We start from the raw sequence: 21,371 nt of genomic DNA, 5'->3' as shown, positions 1-21,371 counted from the left end.
TGGCCACGTGGTGTGCTGACAACAATCTCTCTCTGAATGTGGAGAAGACGAAGGAGATTGTTGTGGACTTCAGGAGAATGCACACCCAACATGCTCCTCTGACCATTGACGGAGCGTCTGTGGAGAGAGTGAGCAGCACCAAGTTCTTGGGTGTGCACATCACAGAGGATCTCTCCTGGACGTACAACACCACAGCACTGGCCAAGAAATCACAGCAGCGTCTCTTCTTTCTCCGCAAACTAAGAAGAGCAGGAGCACCAGCCCCCATCATGTACACTTTCTACAGAGGCACCATCGAGAGCATCCTGTCGAGCTGCATCACTGTGTGGTTTGGAGCCTGCAATGCGTCCTGCCATAGATCCCTCCAACGCATAGTGAGAGCTGCAGAGAGGATCATTGGTGTCTCTCTCCCCTCCCTCCAGGACATTTACAGCACCCGTCTCACTAAAAAAGCCCTTTGCATAGCGGCTGATCCCACGCACCCAATGCAAAGCTTCTTCAAGCTGCTGCCGTCAGGGAGGAGACTGCGGAGTCTCCAGGCCAGGACCAGCAGACTGAAGGACAGCTTCATCCATCAGGCTGTCAGGAAGCTTAACTCCCTCCCGATTCTGCCCCCCTCTCCCCTCTTCTCCACCACGGTCTCACTGAACTCTGTCACACACACACACACACTCACTCTCTGACGCACTCACTGGCCTGCTCCAGTCACTTTGTGGAGCATTGGACTGCTTAAGCATTGGACCTCATAAGACTCTGTTGTTACACTATCTCTTACCGTACACTACTAAATCCCCATTTGCACTATTTGCCTATTTTGCACCACTATGCCTTCTTACTTGAATATTGTATATTGTATATTGCATAGCTTTTTTTTGTTATACGTAAAATTGTATTGTATTTATTTAAATTTTTACTTTTTAATTATTTTATTTGCATTTTTCTAATCACTAGGGTTTGAGAGTAACACAATTTCTATTCTGTGTATGTCCTGTACATGTGGCAGAATTGACAAATAAAGTTGACTTGACTTGACTTGACTTGTGCACCTTGTGAAAGGAAATAAGTGGCTGAGATGAATATCATATGTGCTATCGATATTATTTTACTTGTTTCTAGTTTTCACGGTGCTCCATGATTGTGAGAGGAATAAAAGAATTGTGGACATCAGTACGAAGCGTGGATTCTTTCGACCAGAGTAGAAACAGTGAAAACGTGTCCCAATCCATCTGGAGGCTTCGGTGTGCAAAGCTCTTCTCATCCTGCAGCAAGCTACAGGTCTCGGTTTGCAACGCGCTTCCCCTCCTGCAGCAAGCTACAGGCTTCGGTGTGCAAAGCTCTTCTCATCCTGCAGCAAGCTACAGGTCTCGGTTGCTTCTCATCCTGCAGCGAGCTACAGGCTTCAGTGGACACGTTGCTTTGCATTTTGTGACAACCAATCGGGAGCTGCAGATTCAGCGGACACTCCAAGAAGCGGTTTCAGGCTAAAGCGTGAGTCCTCAGGCTATATTGCGCAGTTATTATGCCTCATGAGTTGATGGATAGAACATGAGCTACAAATTTGCTGTAATGGACAAGGAATTAATAGTGTTCAAATTTCGGATTGTGTAAAAAAAAAAAAAAAAAAAAAAAAAAGGACAATCTGTTGAAGTTCTGGAAATTATTGTTGTTTTCTTACCTGTTGCTTGCAAGCTTCATGAAGGCTGAAACTGAAAATTTATTTGCTGTCATACGTAAGAATCTAAGCTAAGGTTCCTTTGTGTTAATTTTAATAATTCTCCGCCTATTACATCCATTCTTGTAATTACCTTAGTTATCTTGTCCTCTTCATAAGATACCCCCTTTAAAGTCTGAAAATGTCTAAAGATGGTCATAGTCACCCTGATGTTATGTCAGAAGTACAAGATGCAGGGGATTTGGAAGAGGAAAAAAGTGTAGTGTCTGAGAAATCTGAGACAAAAACAAGAAAATCCTCTCGTGAAAGGCGATTAACGCCAAAAATGCAGGAACTGAAAGATCAAGAGTTAACTCAAAAGGAGAAGAGGTTCAAAGCAACATACGAGAAATGGAAAAGCAACGTAAGAGACATTCGCACAAAGTTAAAGCAAGTATGCTCTGAGAGTGACATGTATGATATGATGGATGAGGCTGAGAAGCTTGAGTCTGAATTAAAGGAACAGTATGACAGAATTCGACTCCAAACCTCACCAAGTCAAGAATTTCGAAGAAAGATCGATGCATGCTCAGCCGTGACGGCCGACTTGCTGCAGCTGATGAGAGTACGTCTGACTGAAGATGAAGGTGAGTTTGACACGGTGGCGGAAAGATCAAGGTTACGCATGCTACTTGATAATGAATATGCTAGGTCCATATATGGATCCACAGCCTCCAGAGTTACTGCACCCAGCTGTCACAATTCTAACCATCTCTCAGAGTCACCTAGCATTCCAGCTATGAGAGCGGAAGTGGCTGCTCAGCTGGCTGCAAAGAAAGCCGAAATTGATATGGAAGCTGCCATCGAAGCTCAACGTCAGCAGTTGAGAAAACTTGAAAATCAGAGGGACATTGATGTAATTCAGGCAAAGCTAAATGTCTACACTGAAGAAGAGGGAAGGGATGGGACACGCAGTCCTCCATTCAGCAAAGCGAGTGATGCACACCCCTTCGCTCACCACATCCCAGATCAAGAACGGCAGGTTGTGCAAAACGAGACATCATTGGTCCAATCGCTACAAGAGTCATTAGCTCTTACTCGCTTGCCAACTCCAGAACCTTCTGTATTCTCGGGCGATCCTCTGAAGTTTACAGAATGGAGCATAAGCTTCAAAGCCCTCATAGAGAGACGATGCTCTGACCCTGCAGACAGGCTATTCTACCTGCAAAAGTACATAGCAGGTGAGGCAAAATCCTCTCTTGAAGGCAGCTTCTACAGAAAAGATGAAGAAGCCTATCAACAAGCATGGGATAGGTTAAATGCTAGATATGGCCATTCCTTTGTAGTGCAGCGGGCTTTCAGAGATAAGCTAAATGGGTGGCCGAAGATTGGTGGAAAGGAATATCTCAAGTTAAGAGATTTCAGTGATTTCCTCCAAACATGTAGTAATGCCATGCCTCACGTAAAGGGCTTACAGGTTCTTAACGACTGTGAGGAGAATCAGAAAATACTAGTCAAGTTTCCTGATTGGGTGACATCTAGATGGAACCGTTATGTCACAGAGCAGCTAGATCGGGGCAACGACTATCCAAGCTTTCATGAGTTTGCTTCCTTTATCTCTAAGGAGTCACGCATTGCATGCAATCCAGTGTCATCCTTACATGCCTTAAGGCACTCTGCAGAGGCACCAGCAAGAGAGATGAAGCGTTCAAAAGCAAACACGTTTGCCACAAATGTGAAACCCCCGATTCCATCAAGCTCCACCGCCAAATCTGACCCTGGTGAAATCAAGTTGGGAGATGCAGGGAAACCAAAGAAATGGACCACACCAACACAAAATTCCAATAATGGCCAGTGTATTTGCTGTAGTGAGAACCATTCCATACATAAATGCAAGAGGCTTATGGACATGTCTGTAGAGGATAAGAAAAAATGCATACTTGAAAATAAGTTGTGTTTTGCATGTCTAAGAAAGGGTCACAATTCTAAAGACTGTAGGAACAGGGCCATGTGTGGCATATGCAGAAAGAGTCACCCAACGCCATTGCATGAAGATCGTTCTACAGCAGCATCAACACAAGGCGCAGTTGAAGAAAGTACGTTGTCATTATCATGTTGTGTGAGTGGAGGTGAAGGTGGGAGTACATCAATGATAGTCCCAGTGTGGATCTCAACACTTAGTGCTCCGGACACTGAAACCCTAGTGTATGCACTATTGGACACTCAAAGCAGTCACACATTTGTTGATCAGGAGGTGTGCGAAAAGCTACAAGCAACAATGGAACCAGTGAAACTTAAACTTTCCACCATGATGGGGAGAGACTCAGTCGTGAAGAGTCAAAGAGTATGCAAGCTCAAAGTTAGAGGATTTTCCTCTAATGTTTCCATCAGTTTGCCTCCAGCCTACACAAGGGACTTCATTCCCCTTGACCGCACACATATTCCCACTTGCCAGACAGCCAACAAATGGAAACACCTTGTAAGCATGGCCCAGGAGATACCCCCGTTGATGGACTGTGGTGTTGGATTGTTGATTGGATACGACTGCTCCAGAGCGTTAATTCCAAGAAGGGTCGTCACTGGGGGTGACTATGAGCCTTATGCTATTGAGACGGATCTTGGTTGGAGCATTGTGGGAAGCGCACCACAGCGTGTGCAGGCTAAAGATGTGACTGGTTTTTGTCATCGAGTGTCTGTCAGAGAGGTGCCACCCATAACACCATTTGCTGTCATCAAGGCCCTGGAGTCTGATTTTGCAGACACAAAACCTGGTGACAGAAGCATATCTCAAGAAGATATTTGCTTCCTGCAGATCTTGAAAGACAGAATCCAACAAAATAAGGATGGTCACCTGGAGATGCCTCTCCCTTTCAAAGCACGTCCGCATCTCCCAGACAACAAAGGGCTGGCGTTAGTACGGCTGAAGCATCTAAAGAGGAAGCTGGACAGAGATCCCAAATTCAAAATAGACTACGTGAGATTTATGGAAGGTGTCTTCAAGGATGGAGATGCAGAGAAAGTGGAAAACCAAGCAGAGCTGGGGAAAGTCTGGTATATCCCACACCAAGGAGTTTACCACCCCAGAAAACCAGGAAAAATCAGAGTGGTTTTCGACTGCTCTGCAAGGTATGAAGGCACCTCCTTAAACGACCATCTGCTAACAGGACCTGACCTCACAAATAGCCTAACAGCTGTGCTGTGCCGCTTCCGTAAACATCCCATCGCAGTCATGTGTGATGTGGAGAAAATGTTCCACAGGTTTCATGTGAGCGAGGATGATAGAGACTACCTGCGGTTTCTCTGGTGGGAAAATGGAGACACAAACTCTGAACCCAGAGAGTACCGCATGAAGGTTCACCTGTTTGGAGCATCATCATCCCCTGGCTGCGCCAATTATGGCATGAAGCACCTTGCCAGCCAATGTGAGAAAGAGTACCCCTCCGCAGCTAACTTCATCCAGAAACATTTCTATGTCGACGATGGTCTCATAAGTGTAGAGTCGGTGGGTAAGGCAATTGAACTGGTCAAAGAAGCCCAAGCCGTGTGTGCCAAAGGAAAGCTGCACCTTCACAAATTTCTCTCCAACAGCCGAGAGGTCCTTGACTCTGTCGATGTTGCAGAGCGTGCTACGGAGGTAAAGAATGTTGATCTTAATCACGAGGATTTACCAGTTCAAAGAGTGCTAGGTATAAGGTGGAATGTTGAAAATGATAGCTTCTCCTTCAAGGTGTCACTTGAGGAGAAACCAGCAACGCGCCGAGGGATTCTCTCAATTGTGGCCTCCTTGTATGACCCTTTGGGGTTTCTAGCCCCAGTCATTCTTGAAGGGAAAAGAGTGCTGCAGGAGATGTGTCAGAGAGGCACAGGGTGGGATGAGCCACTACCCAAAGGCTTGAAGTTAAGGTGGGAGACTTGGATGAAGGATCTGGAGAACCTGGAAAGAATTGAAATTCAAAGATGCTTCATACCTGACAGCCTTGGCGAGATTCAAAGAGTCGAGCTTCATCATTTCTCTGATGCAAGCAGTCAAGGGTATGGCCAGTGCTCTTACATCAGAGTGGTAAGCAGAGAAAGGGTATGCTGCTCCTTGGTCATGGGCAAGGCGAGGGTTGCACCAACCAAAATAGTTACCATACCGAGACTTGAGTTAACTGCAGCAGTAACCTCGGCATCTGTGAGCAGCATGTTAAGAGACGAGCTAGAACTCAAGGTTGATGACGAATATTTTTGGACAGACTCAAAGGTCGTGCTTGGTTACATCAATAATGAAGCAAGAAGGTTCCATGTGTTCGTGGCAAACCGCGTGCAGAGAATTCGAGAAACCACCGATGCACGGAAATGGTACTATGTTGACACAGGAGAAAACCCTGCTGATCATGCCTCGAGAGGCCTCAAAGTAGCTGACCTCATCAAGTCAAATTGGTTCTCTGGTCCCAGCTTTCTATGGGAAAGAGAGATAGCCACAAAACAGGCTACTTCAGATTTGCTGGTGGGAGACCCAGAGGTGAGGACTACTCAGGTGTTGAAGGTTGATGTAGCAAGGCAGTTTGACATCCAGAAGCATCTGCTGCGGTTCTCAAGATGGACTACAGCTGTCAACGTCATTGCTCGTATCCAGCGGCTGGCAAAGAGGATCAGGACCGCTGAGCCTTTAAGCGTGGAAGAGAGAAAGCAAGCTGCACAGACTCTCGTCAAGCTTGCACAACAAGATGCCTTTCAAGAGGAGTTAAACACACTCAGCCAGAAACTAGGAAGGCTGCCTTGCAACCACCAACTCTTTCAGCTTGACCCATTTCTCCAAGATGGCATAATGAGAGTAGGAGGAAGACTGAGGAAGGCATCTGTGCCTCTTGAGTTAAGACACCCAGTGATCCTTCCTAAAGATGGTGCTGTTACAAACCTCATCATTGCACACCATCATACCAAGATACAACACCAAGGCAGAGGACAAACCCTCAATGCCCTGAGAGCCAATGGTTACTGGATCACTGGTGGAAGTAAGGCTGTAGCCCAATACATCAGGCAGTGCGTACAGTGCAGGAGAGCCCGCGCGCCACCAGAGGAGCAACGGATGGCAGATCTACCTAGTGACCGTGTTGATCCCACACCACCATTCACTTATTGTGGTATGGACTGCTTTGGTCCTTTTCACACCAAACAAGGTCGCAAAGATCAAAAACGGTACGGCCTCCTCTTCACATGTTTTTGCTCAAGGGCAGTGCATATAGAGATGTTGGAGGATTTGACGACTGACGCATTCATCAATGCCTTGCGCTGCTTCATTGCCCTTCGTGGAGCTGTTAGGCACATTAGGTCCGATCAGGGAACTAACTTTATGGGGGCAAGAAACGAGATGGCAAAGGCTCTGAAAGAACTTGATAAGGAAAGAGTGACTGCATACCTAGCAGAAAATCAGTGCGACTTCCAGATGAATACGCCCCACTCTAGTCATGCTGGAGGCGCATGGGAGCGTCAAATCCGGACAGTGAGAAGCGTACTGAGCACAGTCCTTGCCTGCAGTGTGGGAAGGTTGGATGATGCTTCATTGAGGACATTCCTTTATGAAGCTATGTGCATCGTGAATAACCGCCCACTCACTGTTGATAACATCAATGACCCCAAAAGCTTGGAGCCACTCACACCGAACCACTTGATCACCATGAAATCCTCAGTCCCACTTCCACCTCCAGGTAAATTCGTCAAGGAGGACCTGTATGCTAAGAAACGGTGGAGAAGGGTACAGTATTTGACTGAGCAATTTTGGCACAGATGGAGAAAGGAATACCTGGCCAATATTGCTCTGAGACAGCGATGGCATACACCAAGACGTAATGTGGAGGTGGGTGACATTGTGATTCTCAAAGAGGAAGATGTTCCTCGCAATGAATGGAAACTTGCTAGGGTTGTGGAAGCACATGAGGATGATGATGGACTTGTACGGAAGGTGACAATCCAGACTGGTGATCGGAAGTTAGGAAAGGGAGGCGAACGCCTCGTCCAACCCTCAATCATTCAGAGACCCATTCAGAAATTAGTGGTCCTGGTGAAAAACAGCTAAATGGGAAAAATGTCATTCATTGATTAGATTTCCCTTCTAAAATAGAAGTTGTCATTATGCTGTACTTCATGCACATGTTATGGAGATGTAAAATCTACTGTTCATATTGTTGAATTCATTTGTTGAGAAAAGAATATTGTTTATGTCAATGCAAGAATGTTTAAAACAACAACATGGTGCTTGGGAATTACCATTGATATAATGAGAAATGCAAGTGTATTTACGTTCTCAATTGTAATAATCAAAGGTAATTGGTGGGAGTGTAGCTGACGCTGAAATGTTTGTGTGGGTTGCCATGACAACACCAAAGTGAATCTGAGATCGTTATTGTTTTCTATTTGTTTTCTTTATTTGCTTCTCATGCTTGTGTACATTTGCAGTAGGAAAGGTAATCTATGAATCCAGTGATATATCCTGCTTATAAGAAATGTTTCTGTTAAAATATTATTGTGAAGTAGTCACTTCCTGTGAGTTGCGGGAACCGGAAGTTGTGCGCGGGAGAGACAAGACAGAACGGTAACACGGCGGACTTTTCGGAATATACAACTTTTCTACTGCTGGTTTTACAAGGCGTACACGGTAAAAAATCATTATGCTGTTATTTGTTTAACACTTGTGCACCTTGTGAAAGGAAATAAGTGGCTGAGATGAATATCATATGTGCTATCGATATTATTTTACTTGTTTCTAGTTTTCACGGTGCTCCATGATTGTGAGAGGAATAAAAGAATTGTGGACATCAGTACGAAGCGTGGATTCTTTCGACCAGAGTAGAAACAATCCCCACTCCGCTGCTGCCTGCAAGAACATCTTGGATTAAATGATAGGACTGATGTTTTCAGCGTGTTTGAGTTTGAAGAAGCAGCATTTAATGGCTCATTTACTTCTGCCCTATGGCTTTGGATTTAATCTAACCAGTAGTGAATAAATACCAGTTTGGAAAACTAAAAACATATAATGAAAAGATCCTATTGCAATTCAAGCATCGATTACCAGGCTTCCACTTGCACACATGGGTGGGCTGGCTGTGTCCATCCTGATCTGTGTGTTTTGGATGTTGGGCTATAATCTGGAGATCCTCTGGACTGAAACAACAGCTCTTATAATATATGAATACTTACCATCTCATATGGTCATTTAACTGCAACCACAGAAGCTCCACCCACCTGCTATGCAAGCTTTCCTTTTATGAGGGGCAGCCAATGAGAAGCTACAAGGCTTATTACTGAGGATGAACCGAGACGCCACCCGGAGTAAGTAAGTAAGATAAATATGGTTCACCTTCTGAATCACACTGAGCTGCTTTAGTAAAGTTCAACAATAAAAACATGGAGGACACGTTGGCTAAGATCAGGTGAGCTAAATCCGTACCTGGGGCTGTCGCAGTGTCTGACAGAAGAGGAGACGCCGCCTCCACATGTCCTGCTGCACTCCTCCCAGGGAGACCACAGACCCCAGCCTCCATCCACACCCTGTGGGCGAGTCCCGTACGCTACGCACACCCTCTTGTAGCACCACTGCACAGTTGCAGATACGTGTAAGTATAGCAATTATCATATATAGTTATAGTTATATTTGATTTATTTATATAGCACATTTAAGTACAACAAGAGCGTTGACCAAAGTGCTGCACAAGAATACAACATACCTACTAAAATAACTTAGAGTATTGATAGCAAACACCAAATATGAATTAACAAATAACTCTCATGCTGTATTAAAAGCCAGCTTAGGCTGTCATGGTCCGTGGTCCTGTGTCTGTGGAATGCGTGATGCTCGGGTAGCCACACCCCCGGGCTGGGCCATCACCAGCACACCTGCTCTCCATCACGGTGATTACACGGAGATCCACTTAATCTGGCGCTGACGGATGCTCCACGCCAGTCCGTTAGTCAGTGGTAACCAGACTTCCACGAAAAGCGTGCATTCTCTTCTGCTTGAAACTTTGTTTAACCTGCCTACTTCTACTCGGCGTCTGCTACCTGCCTGTCCTCCGGCTCAACTGGATCTCGCGGTGCTCACCTGGCCCACTCGCCATTCCCACGGACTTCCTGCCCCCACGGACTGCCACACTTCCCTCCCGAGCTCCCACGGTCCCGTTCTATCGTAAGCCCCTACTCTAACTCAGTCCTGATATGCTTTCCCTGCTTCCTGGCTCCCTAGTAATCATCTCCCCTTTCTATTGCAGCCCCCCGCCGTCCCGATCCCGGCTTCCTCGTGTCATTGTTTCCCCGGGTTTTTAGTTTCTGTTTTGCTCTCTAATTTCCCCGGGTCGCCTTTCGTTGTTTCAATAAAGTGTCTTTCTGTTAGCTCGGAGTCTGCGCCTGGATCCTTTCGTGCCCGCGCACCGCGGCCCATGACATAGGCGCTACGACTGCAAACGCTCGATCGCCTCTATGAGCCTCAGCCTTGGTAAAAGCAAAAGATCACTTGATCTAAGAGATCTAAGGGGGTATAAGGCTGCAAGAGGTCAGAGAAATACCCGGAGCCTGTGCATCCAGGGCTTTGTAAGGCAACAATAACATTTTTTAATTAATTCTGGACAGGATATGTGCAGCAACATCAGGCGTCGGCATATACGCTCTAATCTCAAAGAGAAAACAAAAGAAACACACGTGACTCACAAACCTACCAACGCATGTTTACTGAGATGATATTTTTCCCTTTTTTAAATTTGTAATAGTGCAGGTATTTGATGACGTGCTTCTTCTTTATTCTCGTGAACACTCGGCCCTCACTTGCAGCCATATTTGGACTTTGTTTTGCTTTACTGCTTTACGCCCTAATTAAAACAAAAGAGCATTATTACCCCTTTCTCTATGGTGTTGGTCTGACAGATGGTTCCCTCTGCAGCGGGAATGCTGGTTGTGATACAACGGTTGCTCTTACTCATGCACCAAAGTTCACTGCAGACTTCCTGTGTGTGTGAATGAAAGAGAGTACAAAGAAAAAAACATTTGAGACAGCGAGACGTGCGATAAAAGAAAAGAAAGCATAAAGCGAGACAACCTGACGGTCAAAACCCAGACGTGAGAGCAGATGTGTGTCTTGTTCACCTTCCTCTCTTCTCCCTCTGTAGCAGTGCCTCCAACACCTGGCGGTGGGGGTTATGTTTTACTGTGTACACGTGCTCTGACCGCGTAGTATCAATAATAACGAGTCTATAAAGCAGTTTGCTGTTCCAGATGTCCGCTCACTCTGAACCCGGCTCCGTAAAACTTGACCGTGCAATAAAGTGGATGCTATTAAGCGAAGGTACGATGTTTCACATCACAGATTTGTAAGGAGATTTGAAAGGCACCTGCGAATGGACGCACGGTGAAAGAAAGTGAGGCTCGTTGTTTAAACAACACCAGTCCACAAGGATTAGCTGACTGTAAAGGCTGGCAGAGGGAGAAAGTGTGTGTGGGTGTTATGGTGGGCACCACATGTGGGATGTGGAGATGTTTTGCTCTCAGATTCTGGATACTCGTCTCAGTCTTATTATTCTGCTGTTTAAGGTTCTGGTTTTTGTGTTTGTTGGATTTGGAGAGTTCCCGTTGTGCTTTCCTGCACTCGTTGGGTCTCGGTTTGAGGCTGTTTGTTTATACGATGCACTGGTTTTTAGTTTGTCTTGGTTTATTATAGCTGACTGTATTATTAATGGTTTCCCGTGTATTTGTTTACGCTCCGGCCCCCCTGCGTCCCCCTGTTAAGTGCTAGTGTTCATACCCGTGTCTGTGGGATTGTCCTGTTTTACTTTGAAGGGTTCATTTGTTCAGTTCTGCTTCCTGTCCGTCTCCCCTGATTCACCTGATTGTTTTCACCTGTAGTTTTCCTGCGTACAGGCTGGTGTGTCCCACGGGTGCTAACCTGTTTATTTCTCCAAAGGTTGATTCTGTTCATCTGGATGTTTTCAGTGGGAGAAATGTTTCGTCATCATCAGGTGACGTCTTCAGTCTCAGCTGACTGCAGGTTTCAACCTTATAAACAGGACATTTGCATAATGACTGAAACCAGCACCACTGAAGGAACAATGGGCTGGAGGTCAGTTCCTTAATCTTAATTATGCAAAAACTGTTTATTTCCATTGAGATTTAAGTTTCTTTGTGGATTTTATTGGTTTTCCATGTTTGTGGACTTTTGATCCCACTGTGACTTTTGTGTTTCTTGGATTATTATTCAGCTATTAAAGCTTCCTTTGTTTGTATCCTATACTTCCTGTGCCACATGTTGGATCCTCTCCAGCTTTAAACACATATAACTGTGTCAACCAAGGTGTTCGAGGCACTGCATACACCTCAAGGGCGGAAACTTAAAAGGGCCTAAAAACAAAAAGTGTGCTGCGTGTTTGTTATTGATGACGACTGCATTGCAACAAACTGCTCCTTTCTGCCTCTCGATGGGTCTCCTGCTGCATTCATAATTGTCTATAACAGCAGGGATACTTAAGACAGGTTAAATACTATCACTAACGCAGCATGAAAGTGCAATTATATGGATGCCTGTTTATGCCACTTTTGCAGAGTTGAAAATTTTTGGGTCGTTATGTTGAACTCGACTACCCCCAAAGGGCAATTCTAAAACTTGGACGTTTTATGCTGATGTTATATGAAAATCTGTCCATGCCGCTTATCCAGGGTCGCGGGGACAGCACCCTGAGCAGAGCCCGGACCTACTCCAGCTTCTCCAGGGAAAGTCCGAGATGTTCCCAGGCCAGCCAAGAGATATAACCTCTCCATAACCTCTCCAGCTTGGTGTAGTGTCTAGTGTAGTATATTCATCTTCCTGTGTCATTGTAAAGACATTTCCTAATTTGTTTGACACTGACCTTTGACCTTAGAGTGTTACATACCATAATGGTGTATTTAATTACGTTTACTCACATGGTTGGAACAGAATAGGCTGAAATCTCCAAGCTGGAAAAACTTTTAAGGTGTAGTCGTGCAGTTTGACAATGAAGGTCAAAGCCAACCTCGGTACTCATGTCACGGTATATCGACAAGTCTGAAGACCACCCATAGCAAATTGGAGGTAATGTAAAGTTTTTCAACACACTAACATGAAATCTTTTTTCTCTCCAGTGGCAGAAAAAATAAAAACGACAGACATCACTTAAACGTTTGTCCGTGGATCTTTTCAGAAAATATACTGTAAGAAAAAAATATGAATATTGAAAAATTCTGTAAAAGTTGAGCGAAAGATAAGAAAATATACCCACCGCGTATTTGCACTGTCGAGACCTGACGCCGTACTGAAAGCGGCACTGTTCGTCTGCATCGTAGGCCTGACCTGGCGCTGTGGTGGGGTACACAAACTCCTGCTTTGGCGGGACGTTGTTCAGGCAGGAGCCCATACCTGAGCTACAGGTGCAAACGAGGAGACAGAAAGAAAAAACACTAAACGGGCTGCGGTAAGTTTTCCTGCTCCGTCTGCGACTCGGATGTTTCTCTGACCATCAGACATTTTACACCAGTCTTCGTGAGACCGTTCCTTCCTCAACCCTCACATTTACAAATGATTTACACCGCTGCAGATAATCTGACTCACTCCAGGAAGCTGGTGATGTAATCCCGGCTGCAGGCGGACCAGATGAACGGATTTGTCTTCATGGTGATGTGGTCAGCCATCAGCTTGGCAGTCTCCTGGCTGCGGGGCCCGCAGGCGTTCCCCATGCCGTCATGGTTCATCCCAAACCTAAAGCCCATGATGATACAGTGACAACACTTTGAGGCCATGTGGACGGTAATAATCCCTGCAGCAGCGACGGGGACAGTGGAAAAAAGATCACTGTTGATAACCGAGAGGGATCTAAAGAACAGACATGTGAAAGATTACAGTCCACAGCTGTCTGACACGTCCACTTTCAATCTATCAAAAAAATCCCACCAGATGTTTCATTAGTATCATCTTAGGACAGCGGTCTCCAGGAGAACCTGGTACCCTGGTGGTGTTGTTGTTTTATTGGACATCGAGTCTGGGACTGATTTACACCTCATAAAGGCACATCTGTACGGCTTTAAAGGGGCTTAACGTCTTAACTCTCGTGTTATTATGTTTGAATAACAACAAAACGGCCAATTTTGTGTCACACGGGGTCAAGTTGAGAGCTGCCTTTCTAATTAGGTTACTTTTATAATCAATTTCTAAGGAAATTTGTGAGGATTTGTTACTCTAGTATTAAATGCTTTCGCCTGGAAAAAGAAAACACGCCTTTTGTCAAGTCAAAGATTTTACACATCAAGACGTGATTAAAGAAATATCATCAGAAAATTATTGAAATACAACCCCAGACGTATGAACGGATTTTGATATTTTACATAACAACAAACTAAAAGCTGAAATTCAGAAGCAGCGTGAGAAAAACTAAGCACGCCTCTCGATTCAGAAGCTTGCAGAAGCTTGCAGAAGCTTTAGCAGCGATAACTTATTATTGTTTCCTGTGACTCTATCGAGTATCTCGCATCATTTGACTCCCCAATCTCACTCTGACTGGGCCGTCGCAGTACTCGATTACTTCGTTTTCTTAGGCATTCCCCACATGGAAAAGATAAATCTTCTAAAGTTTGTATCTGTCTTGTGTGAAACTTGTATGAAAAGCATACAAGAGTGAAAACAGATACAAGATCCTTAAAAATTATATAAATGAAACTTGTATGTTTTGGATACTAAAACAATATATGAAAGTAATGAGAAAGTGGCCACTTTCATGAGTAGATCATGTAAGTTTTTACTATTTCTTTTCCATGTGGGTCTGCTGTAGATGTGCTGCTGTGTTCGGTATAATCGTCCTGATTCATGAACCAATGATGACTTCAGAAGACGAGTTCATGGTTTGCTCAATGACTGTAAGGAGCCTCTGGCAGCTGAGCATTACAGTCAAACATCTCCACTCTGGTCTGTTCAAAGGACTTCGCTCTTAAAGTCTTGCCGCCTCTTCAGATGTAACTTTGCAAACTTAAGCCGTGCTGCCGTCTTCTTTTGGCGAGAAGAGGCTTTGTGCTGGCAACCCTTCCAAACAGGCTTTTTCTACTGGATTGTACTGAACTTTAGCATTTAGCATGCTTACTGAGGCCTGTGGAGTCTGATATCGAGCTCTCGGGGTTTTTGACTGACAACTGTCATGAATAGGGCTGCTCAATTAATCGAATTTTAATCACGATTACGATCTGGGCTTTCAACGATCATTAAAAATGACTGAGCCGATTATTAGCCCCTCCCTCATGCTTTACTCTCGCGCTGCTCCGTGTGGCAAATCAAGCGCACTGCTCTGCATTTCGAATACTTAAGAGGACCCGAAGGAAGCTCGGAAAGCTAAGCAGAAGTTATTTGGAGAGGAGAGTGACTGCCGTTGGTTGAAAAGAGAGGTAAAAAAAAAAAAACTTCAGTGGTGTGGAAACATTATGGGTTCGCGGAGTCAGACGTGGATCAAGTAGACACAGTGTGTAAACTTTGCTATGGTGTCGTAGCTGCACCACAGAGCAACACTGCAAAGTTTACATTTTTCATTTATTTCTTATATTGCAAACATTTGCACTGTTATCAGTATTTGCACACTATTTTATATTATTTTTTAAAGTCATTATTCAATACATTGTTATTGTTAACCCTTTAAAGCCGGTCAGAGCAGCATGCTCGTTTTGTGTAACTATTTTTAAATCCCTGTAGAACCTGAACCGCTAAGCTAGCACAATAAATTTTTCTCCATATGAAACCAGAGGAGTTGTACTTACATCTTATGCCATCAGCTTGTCCTCGGTCACGGTTTCGTTCCACATATAGCTTTGCAAAAAGTGCATAAAAAGCGCTTGCAGGAACAAAAACATAATATTCCAGAAACACGCTTTGCCGATCCGATCAGCTGTTCATAACACTTCCCACATTGAAAAAGACGTCAACGGGAACTATCGCAAGTGACGTCATTTTCGCGGAAAATGTAGTTTTTTACTTGTAGGCCTTAGAACTCAAACTGCACTGCTGGAAATAGTTTATTTTGATGCACATGCACATTCTTTGCAAATTTGCATCATAGGATTGTTTTTTGTTTTTCCTGCAGTATATAAAAATTGCTGTATCTCCAAAAATAAAACTATGAAGACACTCAAAATAAATTTCCTGTGGTGGGAAACTATTTTTTGCAACTTTTTTGTATTTAAAGTTTTGAGGGATAAACCTCTTAAATTTCTCCAAGTAGAAATATATGTAAACAAAACAAAAACGATTTTCAATTTTTTTGTAGTTTATTGCACTTTTTTGCAATTAATGTAGTTACTATGGACTTAATACATACACATTTTTAAAATATAGGCTATAACAGTTGTATTGATGTATAGCAACTTGAAATGCTCCCACAAATGGCACTACAGCATGTAAAAAAAAAATAATATAAGCTCTGGCGGACTTGGTTCTATGGTAGGTCTTAAAGGGTTAAATAAATATCGTCAAATAATCGTGATCTCAATTTCAGTGAAAATAATCGTGATTATCATTTTTGCCATAATCGAGCAGCCCTAGTCATGAATGTTTTTCGCGTTCTTGGAAATCACCCTGTGAATCCTCATTGCTGATGTCTGCAGACCAGCAAACTGACAGAACTTCTGCTTCTTTGGAGGCGCTCACAGTTGCTGACGATCAGTTCATCAAGTGCTACTCACACTCTAGTCAGGGTTAGGGTTGGCTTTTTGTTAAACGAATAATGACACGGTGTAATATGTCATGACTTATTGTTCATCGTAGATCATATTTACCTCATTTTCTCAGGATGTCCTGATACATAAAAGGCGACACTTCCTCGTACTCCTAACGGCGGGCATATTTTCATTCCTGAGGTTTCTTTCAGCAAAGAATTTTTGAATTATTCTTGAAAATAAGATAAGTAAGTAATAAGATTAATCAGCAAAGTCAGTACGCTTGCATGCTGAAGATCTTTGTAATTTATGCACAAAATTTTACAATGCAATGTTTGAATCTCTAAGATTTCACAAAAACGTAATTAATTGTTTGCTTTACTGTATTTGATTAACAGCTGTAACCTCAGAGTCACGTACAAGAAGCAAAGGAGTCCATGGCAGGCAGCGATATCACTCTCAGTAGCTGCGTTTGTTCTCAAAACGTTCCACCTCCCTGCAGAGTCATTCGTGTTTGGTCCCCTCATGTGTGCACGCTCATGTGTGCACGCTCATGTGTGCACCCTCATGTGTGCACCCTCATGTGTGCACCCTCATGTGTGCATATATATACATTAATTAGTCATGTTGACAAGGTACCCTCAGGGTTTGGGTGCTTTAAAAAACAAAGACCTGTGTTAACCATTAGGAAAGCAGAACCCTGATGGATCCACCATCTGCACGAATACTTCTCGATGCTATTTTCATACATAAATGAACGGGACGGTGAATTGCTGAAGGATACAACAGTAACAGATGTTGAGACAGAATTGTACTCCCGCTCGTGAGCGGATTTCACTGGGATGCAAAGGAACGACGTTCAGCGTTCTTACTGATGGATTTGACTCGTGATGTTCGAGACTCGGTCCCCAGCAGAAGATCAGAAACACCCCGAAGGGACATTTCACGTTTCAGGAAGGACAACCAGGTCTAGTTCACGGATCACAGATTGTGCGTCTTTTTTATTTAAAGAACAGATGTTTGTCATCACGTGTGAAGCACTTACCCGTGGCCTCGGTGCTCGATTTCTAAAAGAAACACTTGTGGATTTTGACCCCGTTTCCGGAGGTTTATAACACAACCCCCCAACGCATACTTTGAAACAAGGCTGACACATTTATACGGCATTTTCGTGGGATGGTGGTTGAAAGACATTTCAGCATCGCTATAAATCAATTCCTTTAAATCCCAGACAGCTTCAAACCCATGTTTAAGTCTTGTTTCACGGACAGCTGCGATGGATCTACTCATCGAGTTGGCAGCCGGTTTAATATTTGCAAAGGCCGTATATTCTGGAAACGACGCTGCCGTCTGTGGCCAGCAGCATCGAAACTGAAGGAATATTTGTAATTCTTCTGCTGTCTGACACCTCGAGCTCTGCAACGCTCCTGCCTCTGTGGCGAAGATGAATTTGTCCTGGAATTCACAAACTTGCGGGATTTTCCTATCATTCGACAGATTTTTATCGAGCCAGAGTAATTATATTAGAAATACAAGTAAACGATGTTGCACAGCGATGAGATGATATCAAACAGAAGTCTCTTTTTTTTGTGCAACATCTGCAAATGTGTCCAGGAAATTAAAAATGAGAGCGTGCGTGCGTTTGTTACTCACGTGTGTCCAATCTCATGGGCGATAGTGAAGGCCGTCCCCAGGCCGATGTCCTCGTTGATGCTGCAGCTCCTCTCTGGCTCACACATCCCTCCTACCGGAGCCAGACCTGCAGAAATGCACTCTATGAATATAAAAAACAACTCTACTCTGAAGCAAGCACACGAACCGAATGAGAATCCCAACTGAGAGAAAGGATGATGTTCCCAGCAGCCGCAGCTCACTATTTTGCCAACTCTGCTTTTAGTAAAGCGTGCGTTGTTATCAGTAAACATGCAGAGTGTAAAAGTACACAGATGCACATCATTTGCATCGCACCTTCTTGAGCATGTAAGAACTTTAAACATGCATGCACACTTTTTTTAATGTCAAACCTGCAACTCTTTGGAAAGTAAGAGCACACTGGGTGGGACCCTTGAAATTATTCTCAGATGAGTAACTGATTTCAGAGTTAAGGATGGAAGAAGGTGTAGGGTTACGTTTATGGTTACGGTTGGGAGGAAGCATGAAGCTGTGACGGTCAGGGCTAGGAGAAAGAGTCAGCGGGATCAGAAATATGGAAGTTTGTGGTCACGTGTGATGGAAGGTTACCTAGAGTTTCACAGGGCTTGTTTTTTTGGATGCAGATGTCATACCTGCAAGACGTGAGGAAAAACAAAAAGGAGGTTTGACAGTCGTACACAACAAGGTGCAGAAACTGCATCAGCTGCTGCTTAAGATACATGTGAACACACTTGGACACGCAGCGTAGTCACACTTGCACACAGTAGCGACAGCAGACGGATAAAGTTTTAAAAGAACAATAGGCGGAAACTGCGGACGGTCACTGCGGTGTCATCGCGTCTGAACAGCTTCCATCCCCGCTTGATAAATGCTGCTGTAAAACCGAGCTGTTCTCACCAAGCCGCCACCAAGACCGCATCTCAAAAAAGTTGTGACATTTATCTGCTTTCACGCCCCACCTCCCCTCGCCAACGCTAACCTCCCGCAGCTCGAGTTCGTGGCACATTCTTTTGCACAGAATAGGAAAGTATTTGTGGCAGCGCTGCCCAAGCACAAGTGCGTTCAGATGACTCTGACCAAACCGTGGCCGTGCTGTTCACTGTTGCACATTCCTGAGTCAATAGCACCAGTGTTTTTTTTGTTTTTACTTAACATGCATCTGCCACTGGTGTCTGCATTTTGTGCATTAAATGCGAGTATTCAAATAACGTAAACTATGATTCATCACCTTTTCCCCCCCAAAGTTAAACTATGTCAGTATTTGTTTTATCTCCCTTTTTTGGGGGCTGCAAAAATGAGATTGTAAGCATACGAACACTCATGCCTGCCATAAATGTTGACTTGCACAGAGTCTGTATCAGTTTGCAAAAAGCTATACTGTATAAATTTCCCCCATCCCTTAAGCGGAGCGATGCCAAAACACCGGTTCAGGAAAAGTGGAATGAAGAGAAGTTAAAAACAATCTTCAGTGTCGGGCAACACTCGGACTACATGCTGTCGTTTAAGACGAGTTAATCGAGGGAGCCGCGTCAAATTCAGCCTGTCAGGACTTGATAGCACATTAAATCCATCCATGAGATCCAGTGAACTCGGAGGAGGAGGCGGATCATCTCGGTGTCACTGTCTGATCAGGTGCTGAGCTGTGTGGCGCCTGAACTGGACAGCCCAGCTCTCCTGGTCAGGTCTTACTGGCTGGGCCAACCTTACTATATTTAGTTTTCAACACATGACTGATTCTGTTGACTCTTAATTGAGGTTATTTGTTCCTACGAGGGTCACAAGCGGACATTCCCGCAGGACAGGTTTTTCTTTTCGAGGTTTCCGACCTGGTGATGAGCACGGCGGTGTCGTGATGAGCAATGCCGTTGTCAGGTATGGCGTTCCCGTAGCTGCTGCGGTGCTGGATGGTTTTCTGCCACTTGCAGAAGCTGTCTAAAGACTTCCCCGCATGATGGTTGATCTCCAGTGTGGGCTGGTGGGGACAGACAACAGAAGCACTTCCTTTGTTTAAACACAAAACAATCAGCTTCAGGAATGAACGAAAGATACTTAATGTGAAGTTATTCCAACATCAACAACAATTACAACAATGCTATAATAACCCCGTCTTCCTTTATTGCAGCGATTGAGGCATTTTTCCACCGCAGCATTGCATCTTAGTCCCTCAATCCTGTAAAAGATATGTAGAAGCGCGGAGGGAGTGCTCTGCTGGCCACAGCTGGCAAGAACTCGTAACCCAGGAATGTGTGCGGTGACATAACTAGTAATTGTCTTATCCCACAGTCCCTCATTTCTGGCCCTACTGCTGTCCTCATTTTCCTTTCCAGGGGCAGCTTGCCTATTCAGACCTGGAAAACGGCAGCAGGAGCGCTTGCACAGAACACTCTCGATCCCGCCCCGACCTCAACGGTCCACGGAGTAAGAATAACAACACTAATACTCGCCTACCGCTAATGACCCTAACATTTACTTCACTACCATGTGAGATAACGAACATATCCTGGCACTAAATTACGGGCTCTAATTTTGAGGCACTATGAAAAGCATGAATCATAAATGTTCCCTAATAAGACGGCCACAGAGGAAACCTCAAAGCAGCGCCGTAATTCCCCTTTAATTCAGCATGATTCATCTGTCAAAGTGCTACAAGGTTAACATTAAAACGGAGCCGGGTACACGTCTCACCGCATGCTGTTAATGGCAGGCTAATAAGGTCGTTTACTACAGAGTCACATGGCACAGTCGTCTGCTGAGCTGTGCTGGTAAGGTCATGCACTTTTTTATGAGCTAAACTCCTGCCCTGCGGTCAGGTGTGGACTCTGTCTCCGGCAGCTGCATCTTTTCTGACCTGCAGTCACTCGCTGGCGTTATAATACACGTGAAAAGGAGTCTGCAGCCATATTATCGGCAGCGGCTTGAGCTAAATGCTAGCATGAGTGCGTCTTCTGTGTTCACCTTCTCTTGTTCAACATGTGACTCTACCCCTGATTGTGCTCCTAGATGAAAAGGTCGATCATTCTTCCCTTATTACAATCGTATTTTTTTTAATGGATGTACACACAAAGCAATAATTTGTAAAATGTAACTGAAATATATCAAATCAAAAGTTAATTTATTCAAATAATCAGTGGGGGAAAATGTGCTCGGTGCCAATCAATTCAAGTTTATCTGCCTAGAACCCACTAAACCTTTGAGTGCACCAAAAAACCACATGCTGCCAGTGGATCATAAAAGCCGTTAGTTATGTATATTCTGTCACAGTAAGTTTTACTTATATAGTGCCAAAATCACCTCAAGGCACTTTACCTGTAGGTAAAGACCACACAGTATTAGAGAGAAACCCCCTATGAGCAGCACTTTGGCGACAGTGGGAAGGAAAAACTCCCTTTTAACAGGAAGAAGC

At 44.4% G+C, this 21,371-nt stretch overlaps 2 protein-coding genes and 1 long non-coding RNA gene across 5 annotated transcripts in view; 2 read left to right on the top strand and 1 right to left on the bottom strand.

Moving 5' to 3' along the window:
• adamts10 (ADAM metallopeptidase with thrombospondin type 1 motif, 10) overlaps positions 1 to 21,371 on the bottom strand; it is a 70,856-nt gene that overhangs the window by 21,059 nt on the left and 28,426 nt on the right. For all 3 annotated transcript variants that reach the window (XM_080886477.1, XM_080886476.1, XM_080886478.1), the window contains 7 exons: positions 19,795 to 19,940; positions 18,557 to 18,600; positions 17,969 to 18,074; positions 13,239 to 13,385; positions 12,910 to 13,051; positions 10,519 to 10,626; positions 9,081 to 9,226 (listed from right to left, as the gene is read on the bottom strand). In XM_080886477.1, coding sequence (XP_080742603.1) covers positions 9,081 to 9,226; positions 10,519 to 10,626; positions 12,910 to 13,051; positions 13,239 to 13,385; positions 17,969 to 18,074; positions 18,557 to 18,600; positions 19,795 to 19,940 — 839 coding nt within the window. The remainder of the gene's footprint in view (positions 1 to 9,080; positions 9,227 to 10,518; positions 10,627 to 12,909; positions 13,052 to 13,238; positions 13,386 to 17,968; positions 18,075 to 18,556; positions 18,601 to 19,794; positions 19,941 to 21,371) is intronic.
• Positions 4,137 to 8,483, top strand: LOC308399279 (uncharacterized protein; the record flags this gene model as incomplete). Its single annotated transcript, XM_080886435.1, has 2 exons — positions 4,137 to 8,288; positions 8,401 to 8,483. The coding sequence occupies one exon, from the start codon at positions 4,137 to 4,139 to the stop codon at positions 7,707 to 7,709; it is 3,573 nt and encodes a 1,190-aa protein (XP_080742561.1). The 3' UTR covers positions 7,710 to 8,288; positions 8,401 to 8,483.
• Positions 9,247 to 10,018, top strand: LOC308399295. The gene is made up of 2 exons (XR_013972111.1): positions 9,247 to 9,815; positions 9,898 to 10,018. It is a non-coding gene; the product is annotated as an uncharacterized lncRNA (long non-coding RNA).

The sequence above is a fragment of the Rhamphochromis sp. 'chilingali' genome, assembly GCF_963969265.1.
Source record: "Rhamphochromis sp. 'chilingali' genome assembly, chromosome: 7".
NCBI classification, from domain to species: domain Eukaryota; kingdom Metazoa; phylum Chordata; class Actinopteri; order Cichliformes; family Cichlidae; genus Rhamphochromis; species Rhamphochromis sp. 'chilingali'.
The sequence above is the reverse complement of the archived record's forward strand: the minus strand, read 5'-3'. Positions and strand labels throughout refer to the sequence as shown.